Raw genomic sequence first — 21,916 nt, 5'->3', positions numbered from 1 at the left:
CCCAACAGTGTCACCAGAAAAGCACCCCCACACCATCACACCTCCTCCTCCATGCTTCACGGTGGGAACCAGGCATGTAGAGTCCATCCGTTCACCTTTTCTGCGTCGCACAAAGACACGGTGGTTGGACCAAAGATCTTAAATTTGGACTCATCAGACCAAAGCACAGATTTGCACTGGTCTAATGTCCATTCCTTGTGTTCTTTAGCCCAAACAGATCTCTTTTGCTTGTTGCCTGTCCTTAGCAGTGGTTTCCTAGCAGATATTCTACCATGAAGCCCTGATTCACACAGTCTCCTCTTAGGCTACTTTCACATTTGCGTTCAGAGAGGATCCGTCTGAGACGGATCCGCTCATATAATGCAGACGATGGATCCGTTCAGAACGGATCAGTCTGCATTATATTGTAAAAAAAATTCTTAGTGTGAAAGTAGCCGCAGACGGATCCGTCCAGACTTTACATTGAAAGTCAATGGGGGACGGATCAGTTTGCAAATTGAGCCATATTGTGTCAAATTCAAACTGATCCGCCCCCATTGACTTACATTGTAAGTCTGGACGGATCCGTTTGCCTCCGCACGGCCAAGCGGACACCTGAACGCCTGCTGAGCGGAGCCCAAACGCTGCCAGACTGATGCATTCTGAGCGGATCCGCATCAACTCAGAATGCATTATGGCTGGACAGATGTGTTCGGGGCCGCTTGTGAGAGCCTTTAAACGGAACTCACAAGCGGAGCCCCGAACGCAAATGTGAAAGTAGGATCAACAGTTGTTCTAGAGATGTGTCTGCTGCTAGAACTCTGTGTGACATTGACCTGGTCTCTAATCTGAGCTGCTGTTAACCTGCGATTTCTGAGGCTGGTGACTCGGATGAACTTATCCTCTGCAGCAGAGGTGACTCTTGGTCTTCCTTTCCTGGGGCGGTCCGCATGTGAGCCAGTTTCTTTGTAGCGCTTGATGGTTTTTGTGACTGCACTTGGGGACACTTTCAAAGTGTTCCCAATTTTTCGGACTGACTGACCTTCATTTCTTAAAGTAATGATGGCCACTCGTTTTTCTTTACTTAGCTGCTTTTTTCTTGCCATAATACAAATTCTAACAGTCTATTCAGTAGGACTATTAGATGTGTATCCACCTGACTTCTCCACAACGCAACTGATGGTCCCAAACCCATTTATAAGGCAAGAAATCCTACTTATTAAACCTGACAGGGCACACCTGTGAAATGAAAACCATTTCAGGTGACTACCTCTTGAAGCTCATCAAGAGAATGCCAAGAGTGTGCAAAGCAGTAATCAAAGCAAAAGGTAGCTACTTTGAAGAACCTAGAATATGACATATTTTCAGTTGTTTCACACTTTTTTGTTATGTATATAATTCCACGTGTTAATTCATAGTTTTGATGCCTTCAGTGTCAATCTACAATTTTCATAGTCATGAAAATAAAAAAAACTCTTTGAATGAGAAGGTGTGTCCAACTTTTGGTCTGTACTGTATATAAAACAATAGTAGCAGAAAAAAAAAACGTTAAGTAACGAGAAAGAAAAATACAAAAGGGGAAAAAGAAAAATGTTGTCAAAAATTTTGTGAAAAAAGTGACATAAGCTTAAGTTTAGCTCTTATCAATAGCCAACCTTTGATCATACACATCTCAGTATTGTAGAGAGATTTTATTCAAGGAGAAATTAAGCCATCTATTCAATTTCTTAATGAACTGGGGTGTTTTATTCATGGAAGAAGCTATAAGTTTCTCCGACAGGCCATTCTCATTAATCATACCTATGATTTCAGTGAATGGGGGAGCGTTTGTTTTTTTCCAGTAGCTAGCTATTTTTAATCTGACAGCGATTATTACGTGAATGATCATCATTCTTATCTCGTATGGGAAGGAATTTAAGTCTACTGACAAAAGAGCTTGTTGCGCTGAGAGAGCAATTGTATTTCCACAAACATGGGTCAATAGCTTTAAGGTTAGCTATCAATAACCTAAGAGCTTTAATCTCTCTACAGTTTCACCATACATGAATCATGTCTGCCTTGGCTTCAGAACACCTCCACCATGTATTAGTTATATTAGGATATATATTATTTAGCCTAAATGGTGTAAGATACCACATATATAAAATCTTTCTTGAGTTTTCTAGGTGATTCATACATTTAGATAAACTAGTTGTAATTGAGAAGGATGCCTGCCATTGATCTGTACTAATAGAGCAGTTCAGATCTTTTTCCCATTTACAACAATTTACAGCTAGGGGGATCGTCAATAGCTTCTAACATATAGTTATATGATCGAGACAGTCCCTTGAGATAATGAGAGGGGTTATGTAGCAAATGATAAAGCTTAGATGGAAAAATTTGATTTTTTGTACTCACCGTAAAATCCTTTTCTCGTAGTAGGCATTGGGGGACACAGCACCATGGGTATATGTCCAACTACCACTAGACATAAAAAAAGTGATGGCTCCTCTACGTTGGGCTATACCCTCTCCACAGACACTAGGCAGATCAGTTTGTACCAAAAGCAGTAGGAGAGAGAAAAAAGGCAAGGAACCAACAACTCCCGTATCGGGAAAGATCAAGAGACCAGCCAGGAGAAGCGGAAGTAAAAAACATAGGGTGGGATCTGTGTCCCCCAATGCCTACTACGAGAAAAGGATTTTATGGCGAGTACAAAAAATCTAATTTTCTCGTGCATGGCATTGGGGGACACAGCACCATGGGACGTCCCAAAGCAGTCCCCGAGGGTGGGAAAAGAACAGGCATGCCACCTGTTGGGCATACAGGTGCAGAAGAACCATGTGACCCAACAGGAGAAAGCACGAAATAGGCAGGAAGCCACATAAGGGAAAAACCCCAAGAAAGCCACAGTGACAACTGCCAGCACCCCAGGACAAATGCCTGGGAGAACGACCCAAATGCAAGGAGAAGGCAAAGGGGAACACCGAGCTCAGCCGAAGGCTGGAGAGAAAGTAGGACAGCATCGCGTATTGGAGCCAAATAACATTCTAATAGTCTCAGGTGAACGCACTAACACCCTGAGGCCAACCCCTGACGGGCCAGGGCCATGGAATCACTGAAGGCCAAGCGAGTGGGGGAAGCCATAGCAAGGCTCACATGTTAAGGGAGCAGGACTCTCCTCACCGCAAAGCAGGTGAAGGAGTTAAGCGCCCTATGGAAAGGAAAAAATGCCAAAAGGCGCTAAGGAAAACCGCCAACCCTTGGAAAGGAAGACCTGCATCCCCAACTAGGGGACGAGGAACGAGCCCCTGAAAACAAAATAGCGCTGAGAAGCACAAGACCGGAGGAACTCCGGCCAAATGAAGTATCAGGGGAAAAAAATAAAAATAAATAAGGGGACCAGATGCAGGCCCAGGAAATCTCAGCAGGGGCACACTGGAGTGAGGGAAGCCATAGCAAGGCTCACATATGAAGGGAGCAGGACTCCCCCCACCGCGACGCAGGTGATGAAGAGAAGCGTCCTATTGAAAGGTGAAAACCCCAAAGGCAATAACAGAAACCGCCAACCCTTGGAAAGGGAGGGGGTTGCAAGTAAAGGCCAGGAAAAAAGAAAAAGGCAAGATAAGCCCTGCATCCCAAAACCAGGGGATGAGGAACGAGCCTCTGAAAACAAAATATCGCTGAGAAGCGCAAGACCGGAGAAACTCCGGCCAAACGAAGTATCAGGGAGATGCAGGCCCAGGAAACTCAGCAGGGACACTGGACTGAGGAACATGGAAAGAGAAGGAGAGCACTCTCAACAGACCAAGGAGGAAGGTTCTACAACCAGGAGGAAGTCCCTCCAGAAGGAGACCCTAAGGTGGAAATGCAGACCGTAGCACTAAACCACTCAACACCAGGTACTAGACGTGGGAGGATGGGAAGATAGACACGAATATCCAAGAAAAAATGAAAGTAACCATCATATGGGAAGAAATTGGCCATGGACAACTAGCCATTCAAAGAATAGTGGCTAGCAATCTGCATACATTGTCCCGGGGAGGACAAGTACAGCGGCTTGGGTTGTATCACTAAAATAGACACCCATATGCATAAGGAATGGTGAAGTCGCCTTAAAAGAAATGGGAGTGACTACACGAAATGTAGAAACCAGCTGCGACCGACATACAGAAGACTCCCAGGGGGAGAGAGTACCAGACGGGCGCAGACAATAGCAAGGTCCCAGGGGACTGCCCTCTGTTTGACAGCACAACTAAGCAGAGAATATAAGGTAACACCCGGACCCAGAAGGAACTACGGAACCCTGTCCGATGCCAGAGCAATCAGCAGAAAATTCACCTACCAGGCAGGTGTGTGGCGCTCAGTGGCTCTGTCCCTAACTCATCAGGGAGGACGTCCAGCGAGGATAATGTCGCTGACCCCAGAAGGATTCTGTGTGGCGGAGGAAATCAGTCACAAAAAACCGCAGCAATGGCCGGTGCAGATTAAGCTACGTACCCCAACACGGAGAAGACCGAGTGGAGATCACTGCACTCCACCAGGAATGGTCCGCCCTGTAATAGAAAACAATGCGGGTACTCCTTTATAACATGGGAAACGCGGAGTGCAGCAGACAGTAGTATTTGATAGGGAATGCAGGAGCATCCCTAGCACAAAAGCCAACAACCACCCGGCCATGGTGTAGGGAGCGTGGTTGTATGTGGACCACCCATCAAATCAGAACAGATCAGCCCTATACTGGGAATACCAGAAATAGCAAGAGACCGACAAGGTGGAGGAGGGGGTTGGGCTGGCCCACCCCTGCCAGATATGGATACCATGTACATGCTGAACCAGGATGGCCATTGTGGACAGTGCCTTAAGAAGTACAAGGAGCACGACAGTAACGGAGTGGCAGATGCATGGAAGAACCAAAAAGGGAAGTAACCAACATCCGCAGCACAGATTAGAGCCCGGGGAAGGAAACACCCAGTAATACAGAAACTGTATGGGCCACAGATTGCACCATAGGGCCCAGCACGTGGGTACTAAAAATACATGCCTAAAACCGAGGTAAAGTGGCTGCATGTTGCACTCTAAGGACGGTGGAAGCAAAGCCACAGCATCCGGGAATGCGACCGCATTTTGAGGGAGCAGGTCCTCAACCTGTAAGGTAGAAATACAGCTGCGTAGTGTAGAGATACGACCATAGAGGTGCAATGCTACAGCATCTGGAGATGGTAGAGGTACTGTATTTATGATTAGAGCGATGTGGCCGCATGGTGCGCCCTAGGACCAGAGAAGTGCAACGGCTGCCCCTTAGCAAAGGTACTAATATTCCGCTTGGGAAGGGGAAAAAAAATAGGGCCGCACAGTACCACAAAGAACGACAGCAATTAAGTGCAATGGCAACTGAAGGCGGCCCTCTATTCCACCCTAAAAGAGGGAAACAGGGCAGCACAGTACACCATAGAGTCAGACAGGTGTAACGGCTGCAGCATCAGAGACTGTGCAGTTACTCTACCAAAGAAGGGAGTAAGATGGCTGTTTGGTGCACACTACGATGAGGTAGGTGCAGTGGCCGCAGCAATAAAAGGTGGCCTCAATATCTCGTCCGGTAAGGGAGAAATAGTGCCGCAAGGTACACCATAAGGCCAGACAGGAGCAATGGCAACAGCCTCTGGAGATAGTGAAGGTACTCTACCATGAAGGGAACAAGGTGGCAGCCTGGTGCCCACTAGAACCAAACAGAGGCAATTGCCACAGCAATTGAGAGAGGCCTCTACATCTCGCCGGAAAGGGAGAAATAGTGCCGCACGGAATACAATAAAGCCTGCCAGGGATACTGGATACAGCATCGGGACATGGTGTAGGTACTCTCCCCGTGAAGGGAGCAAGGTGGCTGGAAACAGACAGCTGCAATTGCTACGGCAATTGAAGGCGGCCTGTATATCTCGCCTGGTAGGGGGAAATAGTGCCGCATGGAACACCATAGAGCCAGCCAGGAGAAATGGCTACAGCATCTGGAGTAGGTGTAGGAACTCTACCAATGAAAGTAACAAGGCGGCTGGAAACAGATGTCATCGCCACGGCAATAAAAGCCGGCCTGTATTCTCTGGTACAGGCACTACAAAAGAACCTTTAGAGGCCGAGAAGCAGGGCCGGTGCTACCATAAGGCAGACCAAGCGGCCGCCTTAGGGCGCACCCTGGGGGAGGGCGGAAAAATGTGACATGGAGGGGGAGAAATGTGACATGGGGGTCTGATGGCTGACATTGGGGGTTGATGGCTGGGGGGGTGATGTCTGACATGGGGTTCTGATCTGAGGTCTGATTAACATTGGGGGTCTGATTGCTGGTCTGACCTGAGGTGTAATGGAAAATATTTCTTTCTTATTATCCTCCTCTAAAACCTAGGTGTGTCTTAGAGGGCGAAAAATATGGTCCTTAAACCAGCCATTGTCTGAAGCAGAGAGAAGATACCAGGACCACAGAGAGGAGAAGCGTGGGGGGAAGGGGCAAAATGTAGCTTCGCTTGTGTTGGCAAAAATCCTTGCACCGGCCCTGCCGAGAAGGGTTGCCAACCCTACAAGTGGTGTCTGCCTGAATAATCAGTTTGCCCAGAACATAGCCCCTGGATAGGGGAACCAGGAAGGTCTGTCGTGTACAGCCTACAAGGGCGTACGTACCAGAGACACCGTGTAGGTGTGCCAGTTGTTAAACACGGTGACGGCTGCCTTACCTATGCAGTAATTACCTGTGCAGGCAGGAGAGCGCCATCCGAAAGTCCACTAGAGGGGTACCAAACCTGGGTAGGGTAGGTACCACCATGCATGTTTGGCTTGACCACACAGAGGGATTCTGCATGGTGGAAGACCGCCTGATGCTCTGTTCCGAGGGAATCAGTGCAGAGGTGTCCCCAGAGGCAACTGACACAGAAGGCTTCGTCACCAGCCTCAGGCCTGTCCTGGGGCGACCAGAGGATGCAGAGGAGGGGTGGATCTCGACTAGCTTCCACCCGAGGAGGGTCAGTGGGCTACTCCTTGCGTGACCCTGTACCTGAGAGTGAGCACGACCCATCTGTAGGGAGGACCCTGGGGGGGGGGGAGAAGAGACAAGATCGTAATTTGTAGGCAGCGCTCCAGCGACCCCGCCAGGGATTGTGCGAGTCAGGCAAGGTTCCCGTGGCTTGACATGGAGGGAGCCCATTCAGGGGGGACCTACACACAAAAAGGGGAGGAGGGGGACAAGGCGACCACATGGAAACCTCCATAGACAACGGACGCATGTGAAATACGCGGCGATCCGATAGGGAGGCTGGGAGAGGAGACCACCATAGAGCAGCAGGGCTGTCCCATCTGTCCCCGGATAGTACGTTCCGCAAGAGGTGCTGCAGCTATAGAGCAGGTAGTAGGGCTGCAGGAGAATGCAGCAATAGAGAGGGGAGGGAGGGAAAAGAGCCTGCGGAGTAATTCAGCCAGAGGATGCCTACCAGACCCCAGGCAGTGCACGCCAAGCAGGAGACCAGAAGATGGCGACCGGAGAGAGCAGGAGCCGACAGCCGGAGGAAGAACTGCCCCTCTGAGAGAGAGGGAACCTGGGGCTGGACTGGCAGGCAGGAGAGGCCCCTCCCAGGCTCCCCCCACGGAGGGGAGGGGACGGAGTAAGCCCTGGAAGGGAGAAAGTGGGTGGGGAGTTGCGGCCTAGCAGGCCCGAAAAAGCCGGGGTCTGAATTAGTGGAGCGCGGCCGGATGAACAGCCGCGATTGCGATCGTGCGCCAACGCAGCCGCGACGAACGGGGGCCAGGTGGGGGAGAGAACTGAAGAAGCAACCCCCAGAGAGTGAAAAAACGGAAGGACTCAACACGGGAACCGTGGGACTGCCGGAATTCCACTGCGGAAGCAGATTTGGGGACTGGGTGACTGCCAAGTACCTGAGTACGCGCCCGCAGGGGGGCAACTAAAGTGGAACACGATGGAGCCACCCCTGCCGCAGGCCGGAACCTGCAGAGAAGAGAAAGAAAGAAAAAATAAAATAAAATAAAAAAGTAGCAGGATGACCTGCACAAAAAGCAGGTCAGGTCTGCCTCCTACGGACGCTAGAACAAGACTGATCTGCTTAGCGTCTGTGGCGAGGGTATAGCCCAACGGGGAGGAGCCAACACTTTTTTTTATGTCTAGTGTCGCCTCCTAGTGGTAGTTGGACATATACCCATGGTGCTGTGTCCCCCAATGCCATGCACAAGAAAGGCTGTTAACACACGTTTTCTTAGACAATAGGTGTCTTATCTGCAGATACTTGCAAAATTCCATATTGGGTATGCCATACTTATCTTTAATTGTTGTATTAAAGGGTAATAATTCAGCATTTTCAAATAATTCCCTTATATACTTAATGCCAGTGTGACCCCATGTTCTGAGATCCAAATCTGGGATACACCTAATACTTCTAGGTGGGCCTCAAAGATCCACGTTGATAATTTTCAATTTGGTGGTTAATAATTTCGATCATTCTAAAACCACATCAATTGTAGGAGAGAGGTGTATTTTATGTTTTTGTTCTGCCATTGAATGAAAGTAAAAGAATGAGGATGTGTTAGAAATTCCCATCAGATGCTTTTCAATTGAGATCCATAGCCTGTTCTCCTCCTCACCCTCCCATAGAAATCTAAGCTGCTTAAATATGCAGGCTCTATAATATCTTACAATAGACGGGCACCCGAACCCTCCTCTGGATAGAGGTAAGTATAGTACTTCGGCTTGAACTCTCGGGTTTTTGTCTTAGGCTGAGTTCACATCAGCATTCAGCCTTTCCGTTCTGCTCTGTTATAGGAGGAGGAGAACAGAAAGGACGAATTTGGCACATAACTGAGCCAAACCGAGCCTACGGACCCCATAGGCTATAACGGGGTCCGTTAGGTATCCGCTCAGAAGATGATTTTGGAGCAAAGACAAAAGTTGTGCATGTAAGACTTTTGTCTCAGCTCCAAAATCATCTTCTGAGTGTAAACCTAACGGGCCCCATTATAGTCTATGGGGTCCGTAGGCTCCGTCCGGCTCAGTTATGTGCCGAATCAGTCCTTTCCGTTCTCCTGCTCCTATAACGGAGCAGGAGAACGGAAAGGCTGGACGCTAATGTGAACTCAGCCTAACCATATCATTTAGATATGATAGATTGCAGTTCCTTTAATATTTTCATAGGAAAGGGTATTGGTAGATTACGGAACAAGTATAAGATCTGAGGTAGAATAAACATTTTAATTTAGGTGATTCTGCTTGTCCAAGGGATCTCATGTTTTTTCATTCTAATTAGCTCCTTTTTTATTTTCTCCCTTAAAGATGCATAGTTAATGAAGACAAGGTTTGACGTAGACTGCGTGAGTTTTATACTCAAGTCGGATGATATATTGGTTATCCCACTGAAGTGGGCACATACCGTAGTTCTCAGTCGGGCAGTTACTGATTGAATCCCAGATTTAAGACTAGGCATTTAGTGACGTTTAGTTTATAATATGAGACTGGATGTAAATCTAAGGGTACTCTCACACTAGCGTTTTTCTTTTCCGGCGCCGAGTTCTGTCCTAGGGGCTCAAATCCGGACAAGAACTGATCAGTTTTATCCTGATGCATTCTGAATGGAGAGTAATCGGTTCAGGATGCATCAGGATGTCTTCAGTTCAGTCTTTTTGACTGATCAGGCTTTTCAGAAAACCGTAGCATGTTGTATTTTTACCTCCGGACAAAAATCCGGAACACTTTGACTGAACGCCGGATCTGGTCTTTTTCCCATTGACTTGCATTAACGCCGGATCCGGCGCCGTGTGTTCTGTCAGACCGGATCCGGCTTTTGCATGTTAAACCCGAAAAATACGAAAAAAAAAGTTAAAGTTCATAAATGGTGGATCCGTTTTTTCCAATACATTTTTTCGTTGTGATCAAAATCCTGATCAGGATTCAAATGTAATCCGTTTTCACACGTTTTTCCGGATCCGGCGGGCAGTTCCGGTGACGGAATTAAACGCCGGATTCAAACAACGCTAGTGTGAAAGTAGCCTTACACGTGCATAGCTGCTAGTAAGGAGTTAAGGGGATCTGTAAGTACTAGTATTATGTCATCGGCAAACAACCCAATTTTATGGTTATGATCACCAACACTAATTCCAGAGATTATTGGATGCGTTCTGATTTTCACAAGTATGAAAATTATAGGGGATGAGGGGCACCACTGTCTTGTGCCATTACTTATTGAGAACCTGTCAGGCATCATTCCAGAGATGTATACTGATGCTGAGGGTTGGAAATACAGAAGCTTGATTGCATTTAAAATGTTACCATTGAACCAATACTTACAAAAGGATCTCAAACAAATATTCCCAATGTACGCGATCGAATGCATTCTCCGCATCCAGCGATAGCAGCAGAGAAGGCATCCCACCAGTCTCCGCCACATGAATAAAATCAATTATTCTCCTGGCTCCTTCTATAATTTGCCTAGTTTTAATGAAGCCGACTTGGTCTTTATTAATAATATTTGGGACAATGTCAGAGATCTGAGTTTAATAAGGAGATGGGCCTAGAATTGCTTGGTAGGGTCCAGAGATTTTCCTGGTTTGGGGAGCGTAATGATAGTCGCTTGCAACATTTCCCCAGGGATGTCCCCCTGTATTGAAAAATCGGTTGAAAGGTAGTATGCTAGTATGAGGGGCTAGAATATCATAGCATGTTTTAAAATACTCATTGGACAGACAGTCGGGTCTGGGGGATTTATTATTTTTTGTCATTTTTATCACTTTCAATACTTCAATATTTCCTGTGGTTCTTTATGCTCAGAAGATAAATTTGGAGCAGAGACAAAAGATGTGCATGTAGGACTTTTGTATACGCTCCAAAATCATTTTCTGAGCGTAAACCTAAAAGGACCCAATTATAGTCTATGGGGTCCGTAGGCTCAGTTCGGCTCAGTTATGTGGCCACATCAGCTCCCTGGATATCCATACAAGTGTGCTGTGGGCTCCCTGGCCAGTTCTGTATCTACTGGCAGAGTTACCCCATTATTACTATATCCTATTCCACAAGCAACTAATGGGAGCTAAGTATCGTTTATATTTATCTATTTATATTCCCTACGATAATTTTTGGTCTATCACCCCCTGATGAACTGCGGTGCAGGTGAAACACGTTTGGGTCTAAAAAAAAGTTTTTAGGCATCCATTTTCCTTCCTTGGGCCAATTTCTATACCCCATAGGATATTGCATGTATACATTTTGTATACATTAAAGTGGGGCCTTAACAGGGTTGAGTTTAGACATAGGCACGGGGACAGGGTACCTCCACCATTAGGGGGTAATCCCTGGGCACAGGTCTTTGTTCTCCAGGGACGTCTAGGGAAAGATTTTCTTTTCCCGTCCACCTAAGTGATTGGGGAGACATCTGCAGTGCATATAAAGTAAAAATATTCCTGTACATTCTCCTGTATTTGTTTTTTATAGTCAGGATGCGTCAATAAGTAATTATTCATTCTCCAGTGAAGGTAATTAATAAAGTCTTCTGCAATTTGGCATAGCATTGGTGCATGGTCTGACCAGATTATTATAAATAACCATTTGTCTACTATAATGAGGTCAATTCTTGAGTATGTTTTATGTGGGTGGGAATAAAAATGAAAAAAGTCTGGCGATGACGTCTCTGGGAGCTGTGTTTATTACGTCTTGAGCGGCCTTCCAAATGCACTAACTTGAGTTTAAAGTGCCGAATAGAGTTGAGCGAATACCTGGATGTTCGGGTTCGAGAAGTTCGGCCGAACTTCCCGGAAATGTTCGGGTTCGGGATCCGAACTTCGTCCCGAACCCGAACCCCATTGAAGTCAATTGGGATCCGAACTTTTCGGCACTAAAAAGGCTGTAAAACAGCCCAGGAAAGGGCTAGAGGGCTGCAAAAGGCAGCAACATGTAGGTAAATCCCCTGCAAACAAAGGTGGATAGGGAAATGAATTAAAATAAAAAAAATAAAAATAAAAATTAACCAATATCAATTGGTGAGAGGTCCCATAGCAGAGAATCTGGCTTCACGTCACCCACCACTGTAACAGTCCATTGTCATATATTTAGGCCCCGGCACCCAGGCAGAGGAGAGAGGTCCCGTAACAGAGAATCTGGCTTCATGTCAGCAGAGAATCAGTCTTCATATCATAGCAGAGAATCATGCTTCACGTCACACAACACTCGAACAGTCCATTGTCTGTATCTGTGGTTAGGTGGACCTTGCCACAGATGGCGTTGCGCAGTGCACACTTGATTTTATCGGATACTTGGTTGTGCAGGAAAGGCATGGCTCTCTTGGAGAAGTAGTGCCGGCTGGGAACAACATACTGTGGGACAGCAAGCGACATGAGCTGTTTGAAGCTGTCTGTGTCCACCAGCCTAAATGACAGCATTTCATAGGCCAGTAGTTTAGAAATGCTGGCATTCAGGGCCAGGGATCGAGGGTGGCTAGGTGGGAATTTACGCTTTCTCTCAAATGTTTGTGAGATGGAGAGCTGAACGCTGGCGTGTGACATGGTTTAGATGCTTGGTGACGGAGGTGGTGGTGTTGGTGGTACATCCCCTGTTTGCTGGGCGGCAGGTGCCAACGTTCCTCCAGAGGCGGAGGAAGAGGCCGAGGCGGCAGCAGCAGAAGAGGCCGAGGCGGCAGCAGCAGAAGAGGTAGCAGGGGGAGCCTGAGTGACTTCCTTGTTTTTAAGGTGTTTACTCCACTGCAGTTCATGCTTTACATGCAGGTGCCTGGTCATGCAGGTTGTGCTAAGGTTCAGAACGTTAATGCCTCGCTTCAGGCTCTGATGGCACAGCGTGCAAACCACTCGGGTCTTGTCGTCAGCACATTGTTTGAAGAAGTGCCATGCCAGGGAACTCCTTGAAGCTGCCTTTGGGGTGCTCGGTCCCAGATGGCGGCGGTCAGTAGCAGGCCGAGTCTCTTGGCGGCGGGTGTTCTGCTTTTGCCCACTGCTCCCTCTTTTGCTACGCTGTTGGCTCGGTCTCACCACTGCCTCTTCCTCCGAACTGTGAAAGTCAGTGGCACGACCTTCATTCCATGTGGGGTCTAGGACCTCATCGTCCCCTGCATCGTCTTCCACCCAGTCTTGATCCCTGACCTCCTGTTCAGTCTGCACACTGCAGAAAGACGCAGCAGTTGGCACCTGTGTTTCGTCATCATCAGAGACGTGCTGAGGTGGTATTCCCATGTCCTCATCATCAGGAAACATAAGTGGTTGTGCGTCAGTGCATTCTATGTCTTACACCGCTGGGGAAGGGCTAGGTGGATGCCCTTGGGAAACCCAAACAGCTTAAGAGACTGCTGCATAACTTTAGGCTGAAACAGTTTCCCTGGTATGCATGGGGGTGATGTGACAGACTGATGGGCTTGGTTTTCAGGCGCCATCTGTGCGCTTTCTGCAGAAGACTGGGTGGGAGATAATGTGAACGTGCTGAATCCACTGTCGGCCACACAATTGACTAATGCCTGTACCTGCTCAGGCCTTACCATCCTTAGAACGGAATTGGGCCCCACCCCATGTGGCTGTGGCAGAACGGCCACGTCCTCTCCCAGCACCAGAGGGTCCACTAACACCACCACGACCATGTCCGCGTCCCTTACTAGATGTTTTCCTCATTGTTACAGTTCACCACAATAAGAAAAATATTATTTGGCCCAATGTATTGAATTCAAATTCAGGACTTTTTTTTACAGACACCTAACACTATCTGGCTATCTATTTAGGTACCGTATTACACTAATAAAGGCACAGCAGTAACGACAGATTTAGCTGAATATAAATTTGAGGCCTAGTATTTAGGCGCTGGATGACAGGTATACGTAGACTTGGAATTGCGCAATAGCGTGTGTGTGAAGTTATTGAGAATAACCCTATCTGCACCGTGAATCTTATATACCCTTTTAGGGATAGATTTAAAAGTAGGTCTGATACAGCAGAAACCACTAAATTAGGAAATTGCTAAATTGGGAATTGTATTTCAACCCAGAACAAAAACTGTGCTTTGACGGACACTAAATAACTTGCCCAGCCACAGCAATAACCAAAGATTTAGCTGACTATAAATTTGAGGCCCATTATTTAGGCGCTGGGTGACAGGTATACGTTTACAGACAGAATTAGACTGGGATATGGCCAAAAAATAACCACACTATTGATGGTTAAGTGCACTTGGTGTGACAGCTTGACCGATGTAGGATATAGCCAAAAAACAACCACACTATTGAGGGTTAAATGCACTCGGTGACAGCTTGCCCCTGATGTAGTATATGGCCAACAAATAACCACACTATTGATGGTTAAATGCACTTGGTGTGACAGCTTGACCCTGATGTAGGATATAGCCAAAAAACAACCACACTATTGAGGGTTAAATGCACTTGGTGACAGGCTCAGCTTGCCCCTGATGTAGTATATGGCCAAAAAATAACCACACTATTGATGGTTAAATGCACCTGGTGTGACAGCTTGACCGATGTAGGATATAGCCAAAAAACAACCACACTATTGAGGGTTAAATGCACTTGGTGACAGCTTGCCCCTGATGTAGTATATGGCCAAAAAATAACCACACTATTGAGGGTTAAATGTACTTGGTGGCAGCTTGTGTTGGCGCACCACAAGACACAAAATGGCCGCCGATCACCCCAGAAAAAAAGTGAATGAAACGCTCTGGGCAGCCTAAAAACAGTGAGCAATTGAATAGCAGCAGTTCAATGATCCACAGCTGCAGATCGATCACTGAATGAAGTCTTTTGGAGGAGTTAATCACTGCCAAATCTCGCCCTAACGTCGCAGCTGCAACCTCTCCCTACACTGATCAGAGCAGAGTGACGGGCGGCGCTACGTGACTCCAGCTTAAATAGAGGCTGGGTCACATGCTGCACTGGCCAATCACAGCCATGCCAATAGTAGGCATGGCTGTGACGGCCTCTTGGGGCAAGTAGTATGACGCTTGTTGATTGGCTGCTTTGCAGCCTTTCAAAAAGCACCAAGAAAGCGACGAACACCGAACTCGAACTTTTACGAAAATGTTCGGGTCCGGGTCCGTGTCACGGACACCCCAAAATTCGGTACGAACCCGAACTATACAGTTCGGGTTCGCTCATCCCTAGTGCCGAAATATCCTCCTCTACCTCATTGTGCGCATCCGCTAATTGATTGTGTGCGGTTGTGAATATCTCCATTTTATTTTCAATATGGGATGCTCTGTCCCACATTTGTGCTATATCTTTTTGCAGTGCTGAGAAGGCAGTGGCGATATCCTTATGTATTGACTGCTTTAAATCAGACAAGAGGCTTCTTAGTGTAGATTCTGTGACTGGTGAAGCATTCATGCCTCTGCTGGGGAAACTGAACTTCTTGTATACATTCTGATAAGCCTCTCACTACATGTGCTGCATGTTCTTTATTATAATACTGCTCCTCACTATCACAGTGAAATTGCTGCTGTACTGAAACGGCCAGGGAAGCTTCTGAGCGCTCTGAGCATGCGCCATCTCTCTCAGCGCGTCTATGATTTGAGTTGCGGGTGTCATCTTGGATTTTGCCCGAGACTGGTACAAAGACCTCGGTCTTTGCCGGCGCTGCATCCTTTTTCTTAGTGCAGCCCATAATGAAGAGGTAAGAGTGCGAGTCGACTGATTTTAGGGGCCCAGGAGTGCTTTGTGCCGCTTAATTGAACGGTACCTGCTGGAGCCGTTTCCTTGAGCGTCCTCCTAGCTCTGCATCCGGCCACGTCGCCAAGTGGCTCTCATTCTATGCGATTATTGGCGTGTTTGGTAGGTTTATAGTTCAGCTAGGCTAAGCCCCTTTAATTGAATGCTATGTTCTGAGGTGTTCATTGGTAACACATATGTGGATATACACAGAACCTAAATACTAGAAAGACAACAGCAGTGGAAATAGTTATCCTATATAAAATGTATAAACCAAATGCAAGTCACTCACCGGATACTCTCTCTCTCTGCTACAATCTTGTCCCTCTCCTGGAAGGCCCAATCTCGCCGACACTTGGCTACCTCAGCTTCCTGCGTGGCTTCTTTCAGTTCATGGGTCATTGCTTCATACTGTTTTCTCAGCACCTCTATTTCTTTGTTTGCTCTTTCCATATCCAGAGTTGCAGAATCCTGAATCTGAAATTTGTAAAGGCCATAATGTCATTTCAAAGGTGAACCAAGTATTTATACTCATATTTATCATTGCTTACATAGGGCCAACAGAATCTGCAGCAGTGTATGCGGATTGTGATAGCTCACAGCTGCCCCTGTCCCCATTGAAGCTCACACAGTCTAACTTTCCTACCTTTCCTAAATGCAAACATACATACTAGGGCAACCAAAAACAAATTCCTCTATTAGCACGGTTTTTGGAGGAAGAATGCTAATACAGGGCAGAAAAACAAGATTTTTGTGATCTCACCTGTAAAATCTCTTTCTCGCTTAGTTCACTGAAGGACACAGGACCGTGGGTATAGCTGCTGCTGCCACTAGGCTAAAAAGTGTTAGCTCCTCCTCTGCCAGCTATACCCCCTCCAGCCAGGAGAGAGCATATCAGTTTGTGCCCAAGCAATAGGAGTAGGAGAAAGAAATAAACATAAAAGCAACCAGAAAACCAGTAATGTCGAAAGGGCCAAACTGACCCCACCGACCAACAAACCGCTAACACCTGCGGCCATAATGGAAAATAATGGGTGGGTGTTGTGTCCCCCCAATGAACTAAGCGAGGAACTGCCTCGCGGAAGTTCAACACACTGCTGCCTGCAAGACTTTACGACCCAGAGCAGCGTCCGCCGATGCAAAAGTATACACTAGGGTTGTTGCGGGTATCGAAATTTCGATACCCAATCTATACTTTTGTCCCGGGATTTCAGTTTTTTCGATACTGGGCTGCGCTTCTGCGCATCCTAGTATCTTTGAACATGAGCGCGCTGCTATCGGCGCGCTCATATTCTCTCAGCAGCACGGGGAGAAGGAAGCTGTCCTCCTCCCTCCCCCCTGTGCTGCTGCTGCTGCCACCAATAAGAAGAGAGGGGCGGAGGAGGGGCGGGCGCACTGCGCCACCAATGAGAAGAGAGGGACGGGCACACTGCGCCACCAATAATGGGACTATTCCCATTTCCCACACAGAGCGGCGCCCAGCGATGTCTCAGCGATGGGAGGAGACATCAGCTTTACCTAAGGGGTTAACTGCCGCTGATCTGCCAGTACCCGCCTCCTGTATAAAGGGGTAATTATCATTGGTGGTGCAGTGTGTCCCCCCCCCCCCTCAACCCCCCCATCCCATTAAAATCATTGGTGGCACAGTGCGCCGGCACCTCTCAACCCCCCAGTATTAAAATCATTGGTGGCAGTGGCCACAGAGACCTCTCCCCTCCCCCTCATTGGTGGTGCAGTGGCAGCTTCTGATCGAAGCCCCAGCTGTGTAAGCCTGGGGCTCCGATCGGTTACCATGGCAGCCAGGACGCTACAGAAGCCCTGGTTGCCATGGTAACATCCCTGATGCTGTGTGCACAAAGCACAGAGCAGCAGGGACAGTGTGAAGTCCTATTCACCCTGATAGAGCTCTATCAAGCTGAATAGGACAAGGGATGAAAGATCCCAGGTTCTAGCCCCTAACGGGGGAAATAGTTATAAAAAAAATAAAAATAAAAAAAAAGTGTAAAAAAAAAAAAATAATAATAATAATAAAAAAAAAAAAAATATGAAGTATAAATCACCCCCTTTTCCCAATTTCACATATAAAATATATAAATAAACATATTACATATGGCCACGTCAGAAAAGTCCAAATTATTAAAATATAAAAAAAAAATCTAGGTGGTGAACGCCGGAACAGAAAAAATAAAAATAAAAACTGCGCGATTCGCCATTTTTAAAAATGCGGAATGCACGTGGCTTTTTTGGTTTATTTTTTTTTCGTGTGGTATCGAGTATCGCAATACTTTTTCATGGTATCGAAACCGAATCAAAAATTTGGTATCGCAACAACTCTAGTCTACACCTGATAAACGTGTGGATGACCACGTCGCTAACTTGCAAAGCTGAAGCTTGGTGGAAGCGAGCCAAAGATACGTCCACCGCCCTGGTCGAGTGGGCCGTGATACGGAGAGAGAGAGGGAGAGAGGGAGAGAGGGAGAGAGGGAGAGAGGGAGAGAGGGAGAGAGGGAGAGAGGGAGAGAGGGAGAGAGGGAGAGAGGGAGAGAGGGAGAGAGGGAGAGAGGGAGGAAGGGAGGGAGGGAGAGAGAAAAGGAGATTTTTGTGAAACTCACCTGTAAAATCTTTTTCTCGTCTTTTCCATTGGGGGACACAGACCATGGGTATAGCTTAGAGGTATTAGTAGGAGGGACACTATGCAAATGAAAGAGCTCCTCCTCCTCGGGCTATACCCCCAGACTCCACCAGGAGGAACTCAGGCGTTGCACAAGCAGTAGGAGAAGGAGCAAGAAAAAATCATGGAAACCATCGGACCAAGCCATAAGGTCCAACCAGAAACAGAAAAACTGAACTAAAGACCCCTCCTGCAACAGGAATAATGGGTGGGAGCTGTGTCCCCCAATGGAAAAGACGAGAAAAAGATTTTACAGGTGAGTTTCACAAAAATCTCCTTTTCTCGTGCTTTTTTCCATTGGGGGACACAGACCATGGGACGTCCAAAAGCAGTCCATGGGGTGGGAAAAAATACCAGCACCGCCAGGAGGAACGCCCCAACGGTCAAACAGGAACCACAGCCTGCAAAACCCTGCGGCCAAAGCCGCATCAGCCGAAGCCAGTGAATGCAACTGACAAAAATTTGCAAAGGTATGCAAGGACGACCAGGTGGCCGCCGTACACAGCTGAGACGCAGAGGCACGACTGCGTCTTGCCCAGGAAGCCCCCTCCGCCCCAATGGAGAGAACGGCAATTCTAGCCGGGGGAACTCCACCACAAGCGCGACAAGCCGCGGAAATAGCCAAGCAGATCCAGAGCGCCAAGAACGGCGGACGGAAGCAGTAGCCGCGAGACACACCTCCAGGACCCGTACAACATCCAGGGAATGCAGAGTGCATTCCTTGGGGTTAGCCGGAGAAGGACAAAAGGAAGGCAGGACAAGATCCTCATCAAGGCGGAAGGGAGAGACCACCCTGGGCAAAAAGAAGGGGACTGGACGGAGCACAACTTAATCCTGGTGGAAAACCAGAAAGGCTCCTGACAGGAAAGAGCGGCCAGCTCCGACACCAGTCTGACTTAAAAGCTCGTGATGGGACGTGAACTCACAGCCACTGCATAATAGCCCAGAACTTTAATCACTACGCTATGTAGCTGTATCAGAAGCTATGGTCACAAGGAAGTCCAGATGAGAACAGTCAGAGAGACCCTCCTCAAAGGCTCGAAGGGGGCCGACTGCAGAGCGCGCAGAACCAAATTGAGATCCCAAGGAGACAAAAGGGGGAACATACGGGGAACCGAATGCGCCACCCCCGAAGAAAGGTCACCACCGGACCCTTAAGAGCAAGGGACCTCTGACGGCCCGCGCCGAAACCTGACCTTACAGGGAACTAAGCGACAGTCCCTGCACAAGCCCAGACTGAAGAAAAGACAGTACCATCAAGATGGAAAACCGAAGGGGAGGGAACCCCGAACCCTCAAAAAAGGATAGGAAGGCCATCCAGGTACGATAGTAAATCCGGGAGGAAGAAGACTTCCCCGGACTGATCATGGTCCTAACCACTGAATCCGAGAACCCCATCTTTATCAGGATGGCGGTTTCAACAGTCACGCCGGTAAACGAAGAGACCGCAAATTCCGGTGGAAGAACGGGCCCTGAGACAGTAGGTCCTGTCCGTCGGGAAGAGGCCATGGGGCGCCCGCCAGCAACCGAGCCACGTCCGAAAAAACCACGCGCGGCGAGGCCACTCTGGGGTGATGAGAACGGTCGGAGTCCCTTCCGCCTCGAACTGGCGTAGACCCTTTGGTAGGAGAGGAAAACAGAGGAGGCTGAAGTCCTGCCACGGAGACACCTGCGCATCCATCCGTACGCCTCCGGATCTCGGGCGCGAGCCAGGACCACTGGGATCTTGTTGTTGAACCCGGACGCCATTAAGTCCACATCCGGACGGTCCCAGATTTCCTCGAACCCTTCTGGATGCAGAGACCACCCGCTTGGATCCACCGTGTTGTGGCTTAGAAAGTCCGCTGTCCAGTTGTCCACTCCTGGAATGCAAACTGCTGACAACACCGGAACGTGCGTCTCCGCCCACGTCAGAATTCTCTTCACCTCCTGCATCACCATCCGGCTGCGGGTCCCGCCCTGATGGTCGATATAGGCCACGGCCGCGGCATTGCCCGTTTGAACCCGCACTGGGAGGCCCGCAAGGAGAGAGGTCCAATAGGAGAGAGAGAGCGGAAAAAAATCGCCCTCAGTTCCAGAAAGTTGATTGGAAGGCGAGACTCTGCCGCCGACCAAATTCCTTGAACCGTGCGAGACTGGAAAACGCCCCCCCAACCCAGGATGCTGGCATCGGTGGCGGCGATCGTCCAGGAGAATGCGAGAAAGGAACTCCCCGACCTCAGGTTCTTTGGGAACAGCCACCAAGGGAGAGCTGCCCGAACCCGCTGAAAGGTAAAGGATCTCCTGTTGCGCCAGGCGAGTGTGAAACTGGGCATATGGAAGGCCTCGAAAGAGGCTACCATAAGACCCAGGACCTGCAAGTATTCCCGAATGGAGAGGCACGGGGAGCGCAGCAGATGCGACACTGCCCCCTGGACCTGGGAGGACTTGAAGGCTGGTAGAATACTTAGGCAGCCGAGGTGTCCAAAATCACCCTCCGGAAGGAGAGCCTCTGGGACGGGAAGAGGCAGGAGTTTGGGAAGTTACCAGCCAGCCGAACCGTTCCAGGGTCTGAACAGTGATCCGGACGCTGTCCGTGGTCTGCGGTAGAGAGGGGGGCCTCTATCCGGATATCGTCCCGATAGGGCAGCAAAGGAATGCCCCTGGTACGAAGAAGCGCCATGAGCGGTCCAGGACCGTGGCAAGGACCCGCGGGGTGGTCGCCAACCCGAAGGAAGGGCGACAAACTGACAGTGTCGACCCATAATGGCGAAGCGCAGGAATCGATGGTGGGATTCCGCAATCGGGACATGTGATAGGCCTAGGAGCAGCAGGGCGGGCTGACTGGGCCCTCTAGTGCCGGGAAGGCTGGTGCAAAGGAAGGGCTCTTTGCGGGCGACCTGAGACCCCCGGCGGAGGAAGCAGGCGACGGCCTACCAGATGAGAAACGGCAAAAGGCATGCAGAGATGAACTCGTCCAGCTGATCCCCATAAGGTCTGGAAACCCCAAAGGGGAGATTAGCAAGGGAACGCTTGGTGGAGGCGTCAGCATCCCACACCTTCAATCAAATCTCTTCGCGCTGAGTGACAGAGATGGCCAACCTGCGGGCAAAGAGGGAAACAATGTCCCTAGAAGCTTCGCAAAGAATCTTAGAAGCCTGAGACATCTGGAGAACCAACTCCAGTGTGTTAGTAGCCGCATCTCGTACCGCCAGTTCCTGGTGGTGGTGTTGTAACCACACCGAGAGAGCACTGGCTACCCCTGCTGAGTGAAAGGTAGGTCACAGGGACGCGCTGCCAGCGAAAAAAGGACCTGGAAGAGAGTCTATGCGTCTGTCTACAGCATCCTGGAAAGAGGAACTGACTAAGACAGGAAGGGCCACATAATTGGCTAATCCGGCCACCGGAGGATCCACCTTAGGGGGAGGAGACACCTCTCCTCGCCGTCAGCAGGGAAAGGAAAGTATATTCATGCGCTGGGTGGTCGAGAACCTTATTAAGACCACCCCAGGCCCTGGACATGACCGCGGAAAAATCCCTCATGGACCGGGAACATGGTAGTCTCCGACTGCCTGGACGGAAAAAGGGGGAACTCCTGACCAGTGGAAGGAGGAGAATCCCC

The 21,916-nt window shown here is 48.7% G+C and overlaps 1 protein-coding gene across 3 annotated transcripts in view; it reads right to left on the bottom strand.

The window, feature by feature from the left end:
- Positions 1–21,916, bottom strand: part of DLG5 (discs large MAGUK scaffold protein 5) — a 219,561-nt gene that overhangs the window by 128,000 nt on the left and 69,645 nt on the right. For all 3 annotated transcript variants that reach the window (XM_044296449.1, XM_044296451.1, XM_044296450.1), the window contains exon 9: positions 15,937–16,121. In XM_044296449.1, the coding sequence (XP_044152384.1) occupies positions 15,937–16,121 (185 nt within the window). The remainder of the gene's footprint in view (positions 1–15,936; positions 16,122–21,916) is intronic.

Source organism: Bufo gargarizans, chromosome 6 (genome assembly GCF_014858855.1).
Source record: "Bufo gargarizans isolate SCDJY-AF-19 chromosome 6, ASM1485885v1, whole genome shotgun sequence".
Taxonomy (NCBI): domain Eukaryota; kingdom Metazoa; phylum Chordata; class Amphibia; order Anura; family Bufonidae; genus Bufo; species Bufo gargarizans.
This window is presented reverse-complemented; position numbering and strand designations above follow the sequence as displayed.